Source organism: Loxodonta africana, chromosome 6 (assembly GCF_030014295.1).
Source record: "Loxodonta africana isolate mLoxAfr1 chromosome 6, mLoxAfr1.hap2, whole genome shotgun sequence".
NCBI classification, from domain to species: Eukaryota; Metazoa; Chordata; class Mammalia; order Proboscidea; family Elephantidae; genus Loxodonta; species Loxodonta africana.
Window position 1 is genome coordinate 70631667 of NC_087347.1, and position 15504 is coordinate 70647170.

The 15504-nt window shown below is 48.5% G+C and overlaps 1 protein-coding gene across 1 annotated transcript; it reads right to left on the reverse strand.

The window, feature by feature from the left end:
- Nucleotides 1-222: 222 nt before the first annotated feature.
- On the reverse strand, nucleotides 223-2050 carry HOXD1 (homeobox D1). The gene is made up of 2 exons (XM_003406204.3): nucleotides 1396-2050; nucleotides 223-1040 (listed from the first exon to the last, which is right to left on the reverse strand). Exons 1-2 carry the CDS (start codon nucleotides 2048-2050, stop codon nucleotides 706-708), a joined length of 990 nt encoding a protein of 329 aa, XP_003406252.2. The 3' UTR covers nucleotides 223-705.
- Nucleotides 2051-15504: the final 13454 nt, after the last annotated feature.

The window sequence follows — 15504 nt, forward strand, 5'->3', positions numbered from 1 at the left end:
TAAGTTTGTTGCAAGCATATCTTTTTTAAAAATATACATACTGTAAATATTTACATTCAAGTTTGGGTAACTGAGGTCAAGGCGTAGTTCAGGTTTTAATTTTTACACACCCTGTGAATTTGTTCAGCTACTAACTAAACAGCGATTGTATCTTCACTCAGGCACATGGAGAGGTAGAAACTGCTTTTTATAGGAAAAACAAAATTAGAGTGCAAATGTGAAGATCATCATCGAAGCAGCTTAGCTATATCAAGGAGTTCCTAACTAGTTTTGGTTATCTCAAGAAGCTGAATACAAGTAGCCTTATCCTTTAAATAAAAAACAGAAAAACTTTGGACAGGTGCTCTTCTGAGCATATCAGGAGGTTGACAGAGTTCAGCCGCTAATGCTGTACCACTCTTCACCCACAGAAATGCATATGACTAAGTTAGGCAAATCAGCAGCAGGGCTGGACTGGCTGCTCGGCACCTTCTCCCTGATAAGACACAACTCGCAAACGAGTGGCTTAAAAGACATCAAGTTAATTATGTGTACACACATAGGCTAGAACTCAGAAGCCAAAATAAAATACTTCTTTCCCCATGTGAAACCCCTATTAATTTCTGCCCAGCCCACTACCAAAACAAACTGAGCTGTAAGTTTAGAGACCGGTGGGGATGGGCTCAGCTTTCGCAGGCTGAGGTCCATCAGCCTCAAGACTGGACCTCATGAAGGCTCTTGGGCTTGAGAAGGGCTTTCTGGGTTCCTGCCTGCCTTGGTGGGGCTCGTTCCTGAGAGAGGAAGCTGGAGGGAGGCCACAGGGGTGGCTGTGGCCAGAAGCCCTTCTCGTTCCCTTTTCTTCTGTTTCATTCTGCGGTTCTGAAACCAGATTTTGACTTGGGTGTCATTCAGCTGCAAGGAATTGGCTATCTCGATGCGTCGGGCTCGAGTTAAGTACTTATTGAAATGAAACTCTTTCTCCAGTTCTGTCAGTTGTTTGGTGCTGAAATTCGTGCGGATGGCGCTGGAGGGGCTGGCGGCTCCGAATTCGGGGAGTTTGCCTGCAACGTAAAGACAGGACATCAGCAGGGCGAGAGGACGTGGAGACAGAACGCTGGCAGGCAGTGACGCTAGGGTTAAAATCAAAGTTACGGTGCAGCCCGCCTGGGTTCCTATGAACTTTTATGGTTGTGCGAGGGGAAACTCTCCACCAAGGGGAGATACTTTCTGCAATTTTCTCAGTGCCTGGCTCGATCCAGGGAATTCGCCTGCTTTACTAACGCCTCTGAACGCATTTCCTTCATAAAACCCAAACCGTTGTCAAGACGGATTGACGCAACGCGTTCCCAGCGCAATTCCGCGGGGGAGGCTCTTACCCCAACCTCAGGCGCCTCCGTCCAAGACCCAAGTACTTACTTTTCTTAGGGGCGTTCCTCTTCACTTTCATCCACTCGAACGTGCTGAAGGCTGCGGCGAGGCCAGAGGCCGGAGAGGCGGACTTGGGATAGGCGCCGGGGGCCGGGGACGCCGTCTGGAAGGCCCCGGCGTGGCCGTCGGCTGGCTCTCTGAGACACGCCGGGAAGGGGCCAGGCTCGCCGAAAGCCGCATAATCCACTTGGCCGCGGAGCAGGAAGGAGCCGCCGCCCGAGAAGACAGCCGAGGTAGCGTAGTGGACGTGCGGCCCGCCGTCGTCCGCCGGCCGCCCGAGCGCGCACGGGAAGTCATACACCGACCCCGACCCCAGGAAGCCGTAGTCCGCGCCCCCCGCCGCCGCAGCCGCAGGTGTGGCGCCCGCCTCGTAGGCGCCCTCCAGGGTGCACGGCGCGTACGGGGGCGCGGTCGGGGGCGGTGCAGGCGGTTGCGCGGGCGCGGCGGGTGCCGACGGTGCGGGTCGGGCCCCGGCCGCGGTCAGGGGCAGGCAGCTAACGAAGGCGCCCTCGCCGCCGCCCAGGGGAAAGGCGGGCTGCAGGGCCACGGGCCGGGCGTCAGCGCGGCAGAACTTGGGCGCGAAGCTGAGCACGTCGCTGCCGCCCCCGCCGCCGCACGAGTCGGACTCGAGGTAGGAGCTCATGGTTCGGGCCCGCCCTCCGGAGCACGCAAGCGAGGACTGGGGTGCGCACCACCTTTCACCCCCACCGGTGCTGCCGTCGCCGAGCCATGACGAGCCAGCGGGACGAGGCCAGTGGCCTAATATAGCGGCGGGGGCGGCCACGTGGAGCCGGCCAGCCAATGGGCGCCTGCCCCGCACGGCCGCGGTTCAGCCTGGCGCGCGGCTCCAGGCGCTTGCCCCGCCGCGTCCTCGTGCCCTCTAGTCGCGGATGGAGCTGGCCCGACCCACGAAGTGACTGGAGAAGTCCGGGCCGAGAGTGCTGGACGCCTGTTCCTTAGACAGTAAGTATTGGGCGACGTGGGGGGAAGAGGCAGGACAACTGGCCTCAGGGTGAGGGCGAGGGGATAGAGGGAGAGAGGGCTTGTTCTCCAGGATCCTGGGTGGCTAGTCCCTAGACTGCGGATTGTGGGCGCCGCGGTGTGGAACGGGTTAAAAAGGAGCCTGGAGTTTGGCCTGTGAGGATTTGCTCCTAGACCTTCTCCAGGGAAACCAAAGTTATTTCTTTCCCTTTTTTCTCTGAATCCTGTGCGCTTTGAGTTTTCTTGGCACTGGTGTTATCCTTCTCCTAAACCTGGAGCAGATGTTTCATTTTCCGCCTTTTTCCCTCTCCCCCTGACTCATGGAACTAAATTTTATGCTGTAGATGCTGTGTACCTCGGTCGGTGCAATATTTATCACAGTTTTTGACTAGGTTTTCACGTGACCTTGCAGCATTCCCTTCAGCTTTCCCCTTCCAGTTGTGGCAGCACAATGAGGGCGAGTGTTGGATTGCCAGGTTTTGATTTGGACAGAAGGTAAAGTTTCTGCCTTGTGGGGAGGTTTAGCAGATTTTCCTCCTTTGACTAGGTTGTCAAAATAATCATCTCTTTTGGTCAAACGGTTGTTGTGTCCCCCATGCTCTCTGATCAGGGAGGCTGGCACACGCACCCGTGCTGCCCATGCTTTCTCAGGGGCGCTTGGCTCGAGGACGCAAAGGCTTCCCAGGGGTGGGTCAGATCTCAGAGGTTTGGATGGGCTTGTACCTCGAAGCAATTAAAGCTTCTGTTCCATCAGATAAGTGCTGCGTTGCCTCTCGCGAGTGAAATCTGAGGGCTCACAATGTTAATGGGCTCACGTCTTTCCCTTGATAATATGGTTTTGTTTACTGAGTGTAGACAGACGGGAAATAAAAGTGCAATTGGCACAGGAAACGAAGAGTAGAAGGGTTACAAAGACCAGTTTTACACTGACAAACTTTTCAACTTCCTTGAACTTTTTTTTTAATGTTTCCCTCTTTGAGAATACAAGAAAATAACAGAATAAAGAAATGAATGTTATTTAAGCACAGCAGTAATGAAAGAGGGTGTCTTCTTAAAACCCTGTGAATGAGGACACTAAGGAGTCAACTCTTGGCTTCTTCAAATGCCCTTGAAAACTTGATCTATTACAGACTGTAAGTTATGGTGACTGAGATTTTATTGTTGTTTTACTGATCCATTTGTTACGAAAGAGCAATTGAGCCCTTGCCTTCCACTCTAAGGAAGTCCGGAAAAAAAGAACCATCACAATCCAGGGAACCAGTTCCTTGCAGGGATTTTGACCTGTGAAAAAACAAAGCCAGACCAAAATTGTAGGCTGCCAGTGAGGCAGAAGTTGAGCCAAGATGAGGGAAAGGAGGAGCATAGTTGGGACACCAAGCTAATCTTCAGCTTTAGCACAGAGCTGAAGGGGCTCAGGGGTTCCTGGGGTTGTTGGATTTGATTGAGAGAGGGACTGCTGTGCTAAAAATAGCCCTTAGACATTGACTTTACTATTCCAGTTTTGTCCTGTAGCCAGTTAGATGACAAAAGTCCTAAATAGTTTTTAAAAGTGGAGAAACAAATGCTCTTCTCTAGTATCCTGGTAAGGAAATTACCTAGAAGGGTCTCTTCAGAGCTTATGCAGGCTTAAAATGTAGATGAATTTCTTCACTGCCCAACTCTGTGTTGTTAATGCAAAAGTTTCAACAAATCCTCCCCCCGCCCCCCACTTTAATGGCCAGTTTTTACCGGCTGGATGTCCCAGCTCTCACAATCCTATCTCAAAACTAGAAGGGTCTTCTATTAAAAGGTATTTGTCCTAGCACAACTCCAAGAGGTCAAAAAGGAAGGTTGGCAATGTAAACCTCTTTTTGGGGAGAAGACAGCCAGCTGTCTGCAACCCAAGATTTAGGACAGAAAACCCAGCCTGATTGTCTGGAGAGTCTGACCAAAACCCATCAAATTAAGAGCTTTGTCTCTTAAGATTTTGGGGAAAATCAGGCAGCCAGGTGCCTTGGCAACCTTAATGGCAACAATGTTTTTTGCTACTAAGTACTTGGGCCAAAAAGGCTGGGTCTCTCTTGACACAATTAAGCCTTGACTTTGCACCCATGAGCTGTCCATACCATTTTCCTGGAGCAGATTTTTGGAGCTTTAGCTCCAAAGAATGAGATTTTTGTTTTGTTTTGTATTCATAACTGTGGGTAAGAATGAGTGGAGGGCTCAATCTTTGTTCAGTCTTTGTTAGCAGTTCTCTAACAGTTGCACACAGACTACATTCCCTTTCATTCTTCTCTCCACTCCCTGACTCTCCAAGTCCTTGGTCTATCCCACACCCTGGGCCACAGAGTTGCCCTCCTCTCTCCGGAGGTTTTTGACTTGCTCAGGTTGGAAGTCAATACTCTGGTCATCTCAGATTCAGATTCAGCAAACATTTTTGAAGGAACTACTGTGTGAGAATACTTTGTTAGGGAAGCTCTCAGCTGGGGAAAAAGGAATTCTCCAACCAAAGGAACAAGGGATTTAGTTCCGGCACAGGGCTTAGCTGTACTGTAAGTCTACTCTAGAAGGATCTGAATCTATCATTTTCTAAGGAGAGACTAGAAGATGTTATTGGGGGAAGTGCTGTAGAAAGATGTGAATATAAGATAATTCAAGTAACTTTTACAGTTTATCTCTTAGATTTTCATGGGGTATGGGAAGATTTCCCTACTACTTTTATTATTTGTTCAAGCCATGAATTTCCGAGGGTCACTTGCTGTGCTGGGTCCTGATGCTATGAGCTGTCTCTCAGCAGGAGGTGACAGCAGAGAGTCCTGATTGCCAGGTTGTGTTTGATGTAGGAATGCTTTGAAATCTCTTCCATCCTGCTTACCACAGCAGCCACCCACTACCCACTCTGCCCTCCCCACCCCATGATTACCTTTCTCTCCTCTTCTAAAATCAGGCTGCTTTTTGCACACAGAAGTGACAGAGAGTGGCAGTCTGGTCTCCTACATGCTTGAAGTTGTTCCTAACATGGCCCTTCCAGCCATCTTCCACAAACCCTACCCTGTTACCCCGTGTAGACACTTGAGCACATGTAAACTCTTGATTCCACAGCCCCAACACATACAATGTCTCTTGTTTGTTGGGAGAAAAGGGAGAGTCTTTTTCTCTTAAACCAGATTTACGGTTCCCTGCAACATCTCCAGTCATCCCAAAATGAGGATGGGGATGAAAGGGATCCTAATGACTGCAATTCTAAACCTGTTGGAAGTCTTGTTTTCCTGTTTGAGAGCTAAGTCCTTCCCTGAGAGCTTTGTGAATGAAAGTCTCATGTGCCAAGTTGGTGCCTGGCACACAGTAGGTAATACCAATTTTCCCTACTAGTCAGAAAACAAATATTTGTTGGATGAAATTAAAGAATGGACAGAACAGAGTACCTTCATCATGACTAATATTGGCTGCCAAAACCACTTAGTATAGACAGGAATCACCATAGAAGCTGGTTTTAAAATGCAGGTTCTTTGGCCCACCCCCTAGAGATTTTAATCCAGTAGTTCTGACTGAGGAATCTTTATTCTTGACAAGCCTTTTGAGTGATTCTAAAGCAAGGTTCTTCAGAAGTACACTCTGAGAATTTCAGCTTTAGGAGCTCCAGAGGGGGATGGCCATGATTCTCTGGGAGGGGCCCCTGAACTAGCACAATGAGAGGTCATGGCTAGTTGGAAGCACGAGTGTACCTGAAAATCCTCCAGAAGGCTGTTGGAATGTAGAATAGGGACAGAAAGGTCAATGTCAAGTTCAAGCTTAAATCCAGTTGGGCTGAAGATCCAGAAAATATCCTTAAGAAGTGGTCAGTAGGATTTTCCCATGTTTTGCTGATTAGACGTGCTTTGCAGAGCATGCTCACTTCTTCTGGTACTTGCCACTTCCGTGTTGCCCACCTCTCTGTTGTTAATGCAAAAGTTTCAACAAATCTGATGCAGCTGGGTTCACAGTGTCCCCTTGTCTCCTACCCCCCACCCCCCTTTAATGGCCACTTTTTACAGGCTGGATGTCCCAGCTCTCACAATCCTATCTCAAAACTGGAAGGGTCTTCTAGTAAAAAGTAATTGTCCTATCACAACTCCAAGAGGTCAAAAAGGAAGGTTGGCAATGTAAACCTCTTTTGGGGGAGAAGTCACCCAGCTGTCTGCAACCCAAGCTTTAGGGCAGAAAACCCAGCCTGATTGTCTAGTGAGTCTGACCAAAGGCTTGGCTTTGATGATGCCAGTTGGTAGGAAGTGAAAGGGAGTTTTTTTTCTTCAAGTCTGTCTAAAGCAAATTTGAAGTGGCTCTAAGGCAGTGGGATGAGGGAAGGCACAGGATGGTGGTCTCAAGAAGGAGGAGCCAACTCTCTTTTCCTTTCATATGTGAGTTGTCTGGAATGAACATTTGAGCCAAAGGGATCCAGAGAGGAGTATATGTCCCTTGGCTTAAACTGTAACCCTTCCTCCAGCTAAAGGCTGACCTTTCACAGCATAAGATGTCAAAACTAGAAGGTACCTTAGAGATAAGCTACATCAAACCCCACATTTTAAAGGGAGTCGCTTTATGCAGAGGTTAAAAAGGCTCATGTCCAGGATTATAGCTCGGGTCTCCTGACCCTTCCGGTCTGCAAAGAGGGAGGAACAAGGCAGCCACTCCTCCACACAGTGGTGGGCTTGACCCAGAGCAAGCATGGCAATGTTCCAGGAGGCATCTTTATTTCTAGGATACGCAGTCAGTCTGGCCCCTTTGAGGGAGGTTGACTGTGAGGCCTGCTGCCCTCCCTTTGAGATTTGTTTGCTAAACTCTTGCTCCAGACTTCTGTAGCCCCACCTTGCAAGAGAGGGCAGAGATGCCCCTGTGTACCCACCTCCTCCACCACCAAGCAAGGATAAAGGATCCCATATCCTTTGCCTGCAATTGGAATTGGAAGTAGAATATCTGGAGGTTGATCAGCATTAGAGCTTCGGAGGGGCAAAACAAGAAGTTTCCCTAGATTAAATTAGCTGGATAGAGCAAGTACAAATAAGGTCAGTTACAGTTGTACTAACCAATTTTTTTGGGGGGGGGCTCCTTGATTTTTTGAATAGGTAATTTAAATTTAGATGGGTCAAGATGTAAAGGGTACAAAAGGATAAAAATAGAAAGTCTTTCTTCCACCTTGTCCCCACCCACCCATTTCCCCTTTGCATAGGCAGCTAATTTTATTAGTTTTTGTATATCTTTCCAGAGATACTTTATACCTGTACAGTTCAATCGATATAAATATCCCCCACATTATTTACGCAAATTGTGGCATATTAGACACATTTTGTATCACGCTTTCGCCCTATTGTACCATGAATATCATTTCATATAAATGCATACAGAAGTTCTTGGCTTATTTTTGCGACTTCATAGTGTTCTACTGTATACATGTACCACAAATTATTTAGCCAGTTCCTTACTGAGATGGGTACCTAGCTTGTTTTCAGTCTTTAGCTATTACAAACACATGTTTAAAGTTTTACGTATTGGAAAAGTTTTAGAAGTAAAATACTAAGCCAAAGTGTATATGCATTGCCAATTTTTATACATATTGCCAAATTGCTGTTCATAGAAGCGAGTCAGTTTACACTTCTACTGGCAAATACGTGAATGAGAGTGCCTTTGTCCTCACATCCTTGCTAATTCAGTGAGACAGCAAAGGTTTTTTTTAACTTATCTGATAAGCGAAAAATATCTTTTACTTACCCTTATCACCAAAAATGTCACATTCTCCATCTTATTTGATCATTTCATGATCTTACTTTACAAATGATAATACTGACACAGAACAGCTAAACAACTTGATGTAGTCACATCCAACGTAAGTGGCCAACATCAGATGTTCAACTCTCTTTCCTCTACTACACTGTGCCACACAGGAGCTTAAGGAGGTTGAAAGAGAATGAGTGGCTACAAGCAGTCCCTGAAAGACACATGATATAAAAAAGCCCAGAAGCTTTTTGACATCTGCTCAGAGGCCTCTTCTCCACATTTTTGCATGAATCCCCTGGAGAGTACCCCTGGGAAGGGGGAGCACAGGGGCTTTGAATAACAATCTGATCTGACCTTGTACTGAGCACCAGTATCTGGAAAGCAGTAGGTTGTTGTTGTTTTTGTTGTTAATTTCCTTGAGATTTGTATCTCACTGCTGCCTCCCCCAGGGTTTTAAGTAGTGGTTAGCATGGTAAGTATGGGGGGATGTTTTCTCTAGGTCTTAGCTTTCTATAGGACATACACATGGACCTGGTGAAGATAATAATACCTAACACACACACACTGCTCTAATGCTAAACCTATGAAGTAAATATCTTTATTGACTGCTTCACTGATGATGAAACCAAGGCTCAGAAAGATTAAGTGAATTGCTTAGGATCAAACAATTTATCAGTAACAAAGCAGAGCTATAAAATTTAGACTTGAAACTGAACTCATCAGATTCCCCTGCAAAGTCTTTCCTCTCCTGTATTCATTTTGATGAATGGCCTGACCACTCACTCGGGCCCTCAGGATAGAAACCTAGGAACTAACATCCACAACTCCTCTTTCACTCATCCAGCTGATCACTAAAACCCAAAAAACAAACCAAACCAAGGCCTGTCATTTTACTTCCTAAATGTCTCCTTGACCTTATATGTTAATTTCTCTTGCAGCAGCCACTTTTTTTTTCCCCCCAAGCATTACATTTCCAAATAGGTAACCTCACATCCCAGCTTAAAATCTTTAATGACTCCCCATTGCCTACAGAGTAAGTCCAGACTTCTTAATATGGGTCCTGTGCAACCTCTCTTTCTATCCAGGATGCTCAACTACAAACTATACTCCTCTTGCCAACTCCAGACCTTGTTCTTTCTTCCTTCCCTGCTCTACATGTGCTGCTCCCTCTGCCTGGTATACCCTTCCCTCCTTGGCCTGAAAAACTCCTATACTTAAGGGACCCCAATTCACTTCCTCTAGAAGCCTTTCTTGATACTGTAGTACTTGGTGGCTCCTTTTCTTTGTTCCAGGAATATTTGGCCACACCACTGTTATAACATTTGTCACAATGTTTTAGGATAAATTACTTCTTTCCCACACTAGACTGAAGGTCACAAACCATTAGTGACTCATCTTTGTATCCCAGAGCCCAGCACAATGCACATAGGAGCTATTCAGTAGATGTTGGTGGAAGAAAAGGAAGGAGGGACAGACTGAACCAAGGACAGCAGTTACCAGTATTGTAATTACCCAGTGAGTTCAGGAGACTGTATGAGGCTTAATGCCTCAGTGTATATCTCCATGGCAAGTAATTTCCACCCTAGAGGATGAGGAGAGAGAAGAGGGCTTGGAGGTGGGGGTGGAACAAAGCTGGGAAGACTTTCTGCCCTTCAGGAGCTCCTTCCTGTGGGCTGAGGCAACCCACTTATTTAACTTCAGCAGATGTCACCCAGCAAAAGGGTAAAGGGGAGCTAGGCCAGCACTGTCTTAGAATTTACAAAGAGAAAGCATGTACCACTCCAGAGGGATTATTAAATGCTTCACTGCCACCACCACCCAAACCCTCTTGCCCCCAGAAACTTGCAGTTTATTCCTTTACGATGTTTCTAAAATGAACCCAAAAGAGCTGAAGTAAAAATACTTGAGTCTTTCCCTCACATCAGAAAGATAGAGGAGAGGTATATCATTTATTGTTTTAAATAGCACTCAGGTTTACTTCCAAGTTCAACAGCGGACTTATCCAGCTTCCTCCCACACAAATCCTCTTGCAGGTAAATATGGAAACTAAACAGGTTCAGACTCTTCCCTGAATTCTAGTCCTTCAGGACATCTTTTTTAAAACTTTTAAATAAAACAGTGTTTGCAAGAACCTTTTGACCCGTTGGGTTTTCCTTGCCCTGCCTTCAGAGATGGATTCATCCTTCTCAGAGGCTGGAGCAGCGTTTAATGTTGTCACTAGGGTAAGTAGGGGTGTGTGTATTGGGGGAGAGGGGAGATACAGGGTCACTAGCAAGGGGCGGCATGGGGCATAGGCATTTTGGGAGGGCTCTGCGCCACCTGAGTAGTCCAGGGACGGGGCTGGTGGGCAACAGTGCTGGCCGCCAGTGTTGAGGAGGTGCCTGGGCGGCCCTTCCCTTAGGCATCGCGCTGCAGAGTGCAACCTGGCTGAGCTGCTTCTCCGCAAGGGCGTGGGGCGGCAGGTCGCGCCATCGGTTACGCTCACCCTCCGTGTCTGCACCACCTCAGCTTGCGGTTTCTGGTCGGATCCCAGCTGGCCCAGACTTGCTCTGAAGTAGGAGGAACCAATGTCCAGTGAAAAGTGCACACCGGGTGATTGATGAACTCTTAATAGGACCAACCTCTCCCACCCCCCAGCCTAGACACACACAGAGAAATCCTCCACCCAGCCCCCTCCTCAGGCCTCCTCATGGGGCGAGAAGGGGACGCAGCCGCCAGCCGGTAGGGTGATTAACTCACCGTTTGTCTTTCAGGAAGTGTTTCAGGTTGATTCAGGAACACTCACCCACCCCCACCCGCAGCCTCCCTGCTCCGGCGCTCTGCACTGCGCTCTGTGGCAAAGGAAAGCGCAGAGCGAGTGCGCATCACATGGCCACGCATCAGAGCGGGCCTTTGTGCGGTGCGCTGCCCTGGGGAGGTGACGGCTATTGTTCACCACGGGGGGCTGGAGGAGGACTCAGACTGTGGATCCACGCCAGCCCACTCCCCAGAGTGTCCCAAGATCCGAGGATGGGTGGGAGCTTCTTTTGTGTGTTCTCTGCAGGTGGTGGGGCTGGCTTCGTGGCTCCCCCAAGGGACTGGTGACGGAGGTGAGGGAGGCTCGTACCAGGTCTGCTGGCCGCCACAGCCTCGAGCTCAGCTCAACCATCCCAGTTTTCGCGCTCAGCCCTGGCGGAAGAGTATGGGGGAGGTTTGTAGAGCATCATTTTGAACAATAGAGCTATCAAATGTGTGTCCTCGCAAGTCAGGGGCGCCATTCTCCTCTCCTTCGCAAAGTCCCTAGCTGGACAGGTCCTCTTGGCCTGGTTTTAGCTCTGTTTCCAGGGGAGGAAATGCTTTTCATCTGTACCAGAGATCTGTATGAATCCAGATTTAAATTGGGGTCTCCACCTCCTTGGGCCCTTACTAATGTTAAAATCCTACTTCTGTGATTTTCCAGATATTATTCTTCCAGAAAATGATCCAGAATAGCTGTAAGACCAGTCAAGATATTTTGCCCCAGGATCAAGGACAAGGGAAATAACTCAGTAGCTCCTACCTTGCAGATCTCCCGGGGACCCTTCACCTGCCTCTGCCATTGCAAATGGACATCTGTCTACCTTAGCTGTTCCTTCATGTATGGAAACCTTTTGTGTACTGTGGTTCTGGCTGGACCTGGCCTGAAAGTGGGCCTTTGGATTGTCTTTGTACTTTTCTACCTTACCAGGCTGGGTGTGAGACCTGAGGAAAATGGTTAGGAATGGGCTTAGGCAAGGTATATAGATTCAGTTGGCACTAACCTTGGGCCCCAAAGATAGTCAATTGTATCTTGGGAAGGAGACAAAGGAACAGTGAGACCTAGGATTTCATCCTCTGTGGTGATCCTCTCCAGTCACCTTCCACTACCACCACCAGTGCAGTAAGTGCAGAGGATTCATCTACTGTATATGATCCTTCTTCTCTCCATCCAGGCCTTCTGCAAGAGAGATCCGAGTGAGCCAGTTCTCAAGGGCAGTACGGGCTCGGCTGGTGACCCAATCTCAGCGCCCTGTGCCTGAAGTGTCTAGGAATGGGTGTGCTTACGGAGACCCCAACCAGATTTTCTCTGGGTAGTTGCAGTAATCAGGCCTGTGAGGCCTGGGGCCTTCTGCCTCTCCTGGCCTTTTTATTTAATAGTTTCACTAATTTCTGTTCTTCTTATTCTGTTCTTACAGTTTCTGAAAGAAGGACCAAAGTAATGACAAGAACTCCCAGATGAAGAGGACCCTTCTAGACCCGTAACTGGGATTAATCAATTCTTGACTTCAGAAGGAAGTTTCAGCTAATTCTCAGGATAAAGTCAAAACAGGCCTGTGACTGTCCTTTGAATACTGAAGGTGTAGACAAGCTTCTGGCTCACTCAGGTCAAACAGAGGAACACTTTTTATTAGAACCTGGGGATACTTCTTTGTTATTCACACATACACCCACACACATCCTCTTCACCCTCCCTAATGAAAAACCTCAACAGATGGAGAGCCTGGCCTCCAGGCCTGCTGCCTGAGAAGATGTACTTCACTTAAGGGTCAGTCAGCTAGTACAGACTGGGGGAGGGAGAAGGGACAAGTAGCTACTATAGGTAATCACTATCTTTAATACTCCCTACAGATAGAAATTTGAAAAATCTTGTTCAGCAAGGTTAGCAGCCTCTGGGGCCTCAGAAACTGATTTGGCTGATGTATCTCTGATATGGACTAGGCTTGGGGCTGCACCAAGGGGAATGTACTGGCTCTCTATTCTCTCCCTCACTCTCATTTGAAAGCCTGTACCAAAAAATGGTACAAATGGATGGTTAACTTAATGATTCCATCAGGGGTGGACTTTTCTCTGTCAGGGCCCTGGATGAGGCTGAGGTTTGAAAGCCAAGAGGCAGAATCTGTACTTAATTGCCCTTTCTTCCCTCCTTTCCAGGGGCCAGGACTGTTCTCCAGACCTTTCCTCTGCACCTTCCCCATTCCTTCTGGCTAGCCCAATTGGGTCACTGGACTGGAGGCTGGTTCCTGTGCTCCTGGTTGCAACTGGCAAACTCTTTTTCTGCCAAAGTGTCTTTCCCCACTCCCACCCATTGTGCAGCTGCAAAATAGCAACTAGGCTGCCTCACCTCTATCCTAGGGACCTTAATTCACATTTACTAACCTGGACAGAACAACCAGGGGCACCCAAACGACTGCCACCTTCATCCACAGACCTGAGCTCCTGGCCCTAACCCCTTTCTCCAGGCCTCAGGACGCTGTACCTCCCTGAAACCTACCTGCCCTAAAGTGGTCTCTATTGGAAAAAGCAGAGGTGGGCTCAGCCTGAGCCAGAGAACCATTTCCTCCTCTGAGGCAAATGAGGTAGACCTCCCAGACACTAGTGTCTGAGGCTAGGCCCGGCCCTTCCCCACCGCCAGCTTCAGCCCAGCTCTGCCTTTGTGTGGCCTCCCCAGCCGGGGAGTCCTAGGGGAAGCTGCACACACAATGGTGCGGCAGCTCCTGGAAGGCCTTCAGAGGGGCCAGCAGCCTCCAGGCCTAGGACACTCCCCTTGTCCCCACATACCTGGCCTAGGGAAGAGATTCGGGTTAGGGGAGAGGCTTCCTTTTACTGCAAACCGTCCTTTTCCCTCCAAGTCCACCCAGGAGGAGAGCCTGGGCCCTGGGCGCCATTGCTGGCCGAGACTCCCCTCCCCCACTCTTTATTTTCTCTGCTTCTCGAAGACCCGGGAGGGAGGAGGCGGGCGCCTCCACTGATAGAGCAGCTATTGTGACCTTCCCTCGCGGAGCGGGAACCCAGCCGAGTGTGTACCGCCGGCGGTGGCGGGGGAGGAGGCAGCTGTGTGTGCAGACCGAGTGCGGAGAGGGTGGCACTGGCAAATAAATAAAGGTCTGCAACCTCGGGCAGTTGCGCTCTTCCGAGGGCGTTTGGTTGTGTTTAGACTCGGGTGCTTCCTATCACTAATTGCAGGCTCAAAAGGAGCGGGATTTATGGCGAAGGCCAAGGCGGCTTGTTTATAATTTATGAAGTTTTAAATGGCTGTGCTGCAGGCCTCGCCGGCTCTCGCCCTGCGCCGCTTTTGTGAGGCCCCCTCTGCGCGCCCCGCCCGCGTTCGCGCCGGAACGCGCCCTACCGGACTCGCCACTTCCCACACCGGGCCTGCAGCGACCCAGCGTACCCATCCCATGACTCTCACGCCAACGGCAGGAACGGGTCTGAGCCATTTTCACAAACCGTGGGCATCCGCCAGGTTGAGAGAAAGCCCCAGATTTGGCCCACGCGATCCCCCCCCAGGGGCCTTGGGATGGCTGCGGCTGCCTGGAGAGGGAGCCTCCGACCCTGCACTTGCTTGGAGGCTGAGTGTGAGAGGAAGCTGTTGTCAGCCCGGCTAGATACCGTTTAAAGTCTAATCCATGAAACCCTAAGCCACAGATGGCACTTGGGGCCTTGCAGGCACCCGCAGACTCAGCAGATACTTCTGCGGTAACACACCGCGCTGGAAGATGCCTGGAGCCATGATGCATTATGTATTTTTATTATCATTTATGGTAGGAAGAGGAGGGAAAACCGGTCTGAATCTAAACAGCCTGACAATTCATCTACTTAATATTTAGCCAGTTAAGAAAGGTGGTTGTAAGCCCTGCAAGGCAGCGAGCTCTTCTTTGATTTCCCTAATAGCTTAAAAAATAATTTCTTAGAAGACAATAAGAAATTCTGCCTATGGATGCAAATTTCATAGAAAACAATTTTAAGCCTTGAAAGTGGGTAAAATATGCCTTCGGTTGAAGTCATTTATTCTGCTGATACACTTCTACAACATGTATACGTTAAACCTGCTCGGGTAAAGTGAAATGTAGCAAAAGGATATTCCCTTCCCGCCCCCAATCTAACATGCCATTTCTAAAACAGCACAAAGGAACAAGGAAACTAAATATTATTTTGAGCCATCATTATTCAGCGAAACACAAACATCCAAATAGAAAGGACTGTTGTTCCACCAGAAGATTAGGAGTTAAACTATTTGCACACAATAGGGATTTCACCTCGTGTCACCGGGGGATGTAGTAGGAGTTGCAATATTTGTCAAACCAAATAGAGATGTGTGGGCCCACTTTGCTGAAATACAAAAGAATTGAACCTTATCTCAAGGCGTTTTCCAAGTGCCCCCTCCCAGAGAAGCGAGTGTAAGTTGTCCGCCCCTAGCTAACGCCACGCTAATATTTACAAAATGGTTATAAATCCTTGAAAAGACAGTTTTGCCCTTTTTGTACAAAGAAACAGGAGTAAACAAGGTGTTTATATGCATTATGTTCCATTAATGAAACTTTTATTATTTTACATCATGAGGAACCTTCGTTGTCTTTAGAAATGAACCACCGACCACTACAAAGGAAA

Coding starts and splice junctions, on each gene's coding strand:
- HOXD1 (XM_003406204.3), bottom strand. CDS start 2,050: ATGAGCTCCTACCTCGAGTCCGACTCGTGCGGCGGCGGGGGCGGCAGC. Junction 1,041..1,395: donor GAGGAACGCCCCTAAGAAAA/GTAAGTACTTGG, acceptor TTTACGTTGCAG/GCAAACTCCCCGAATTCGGA.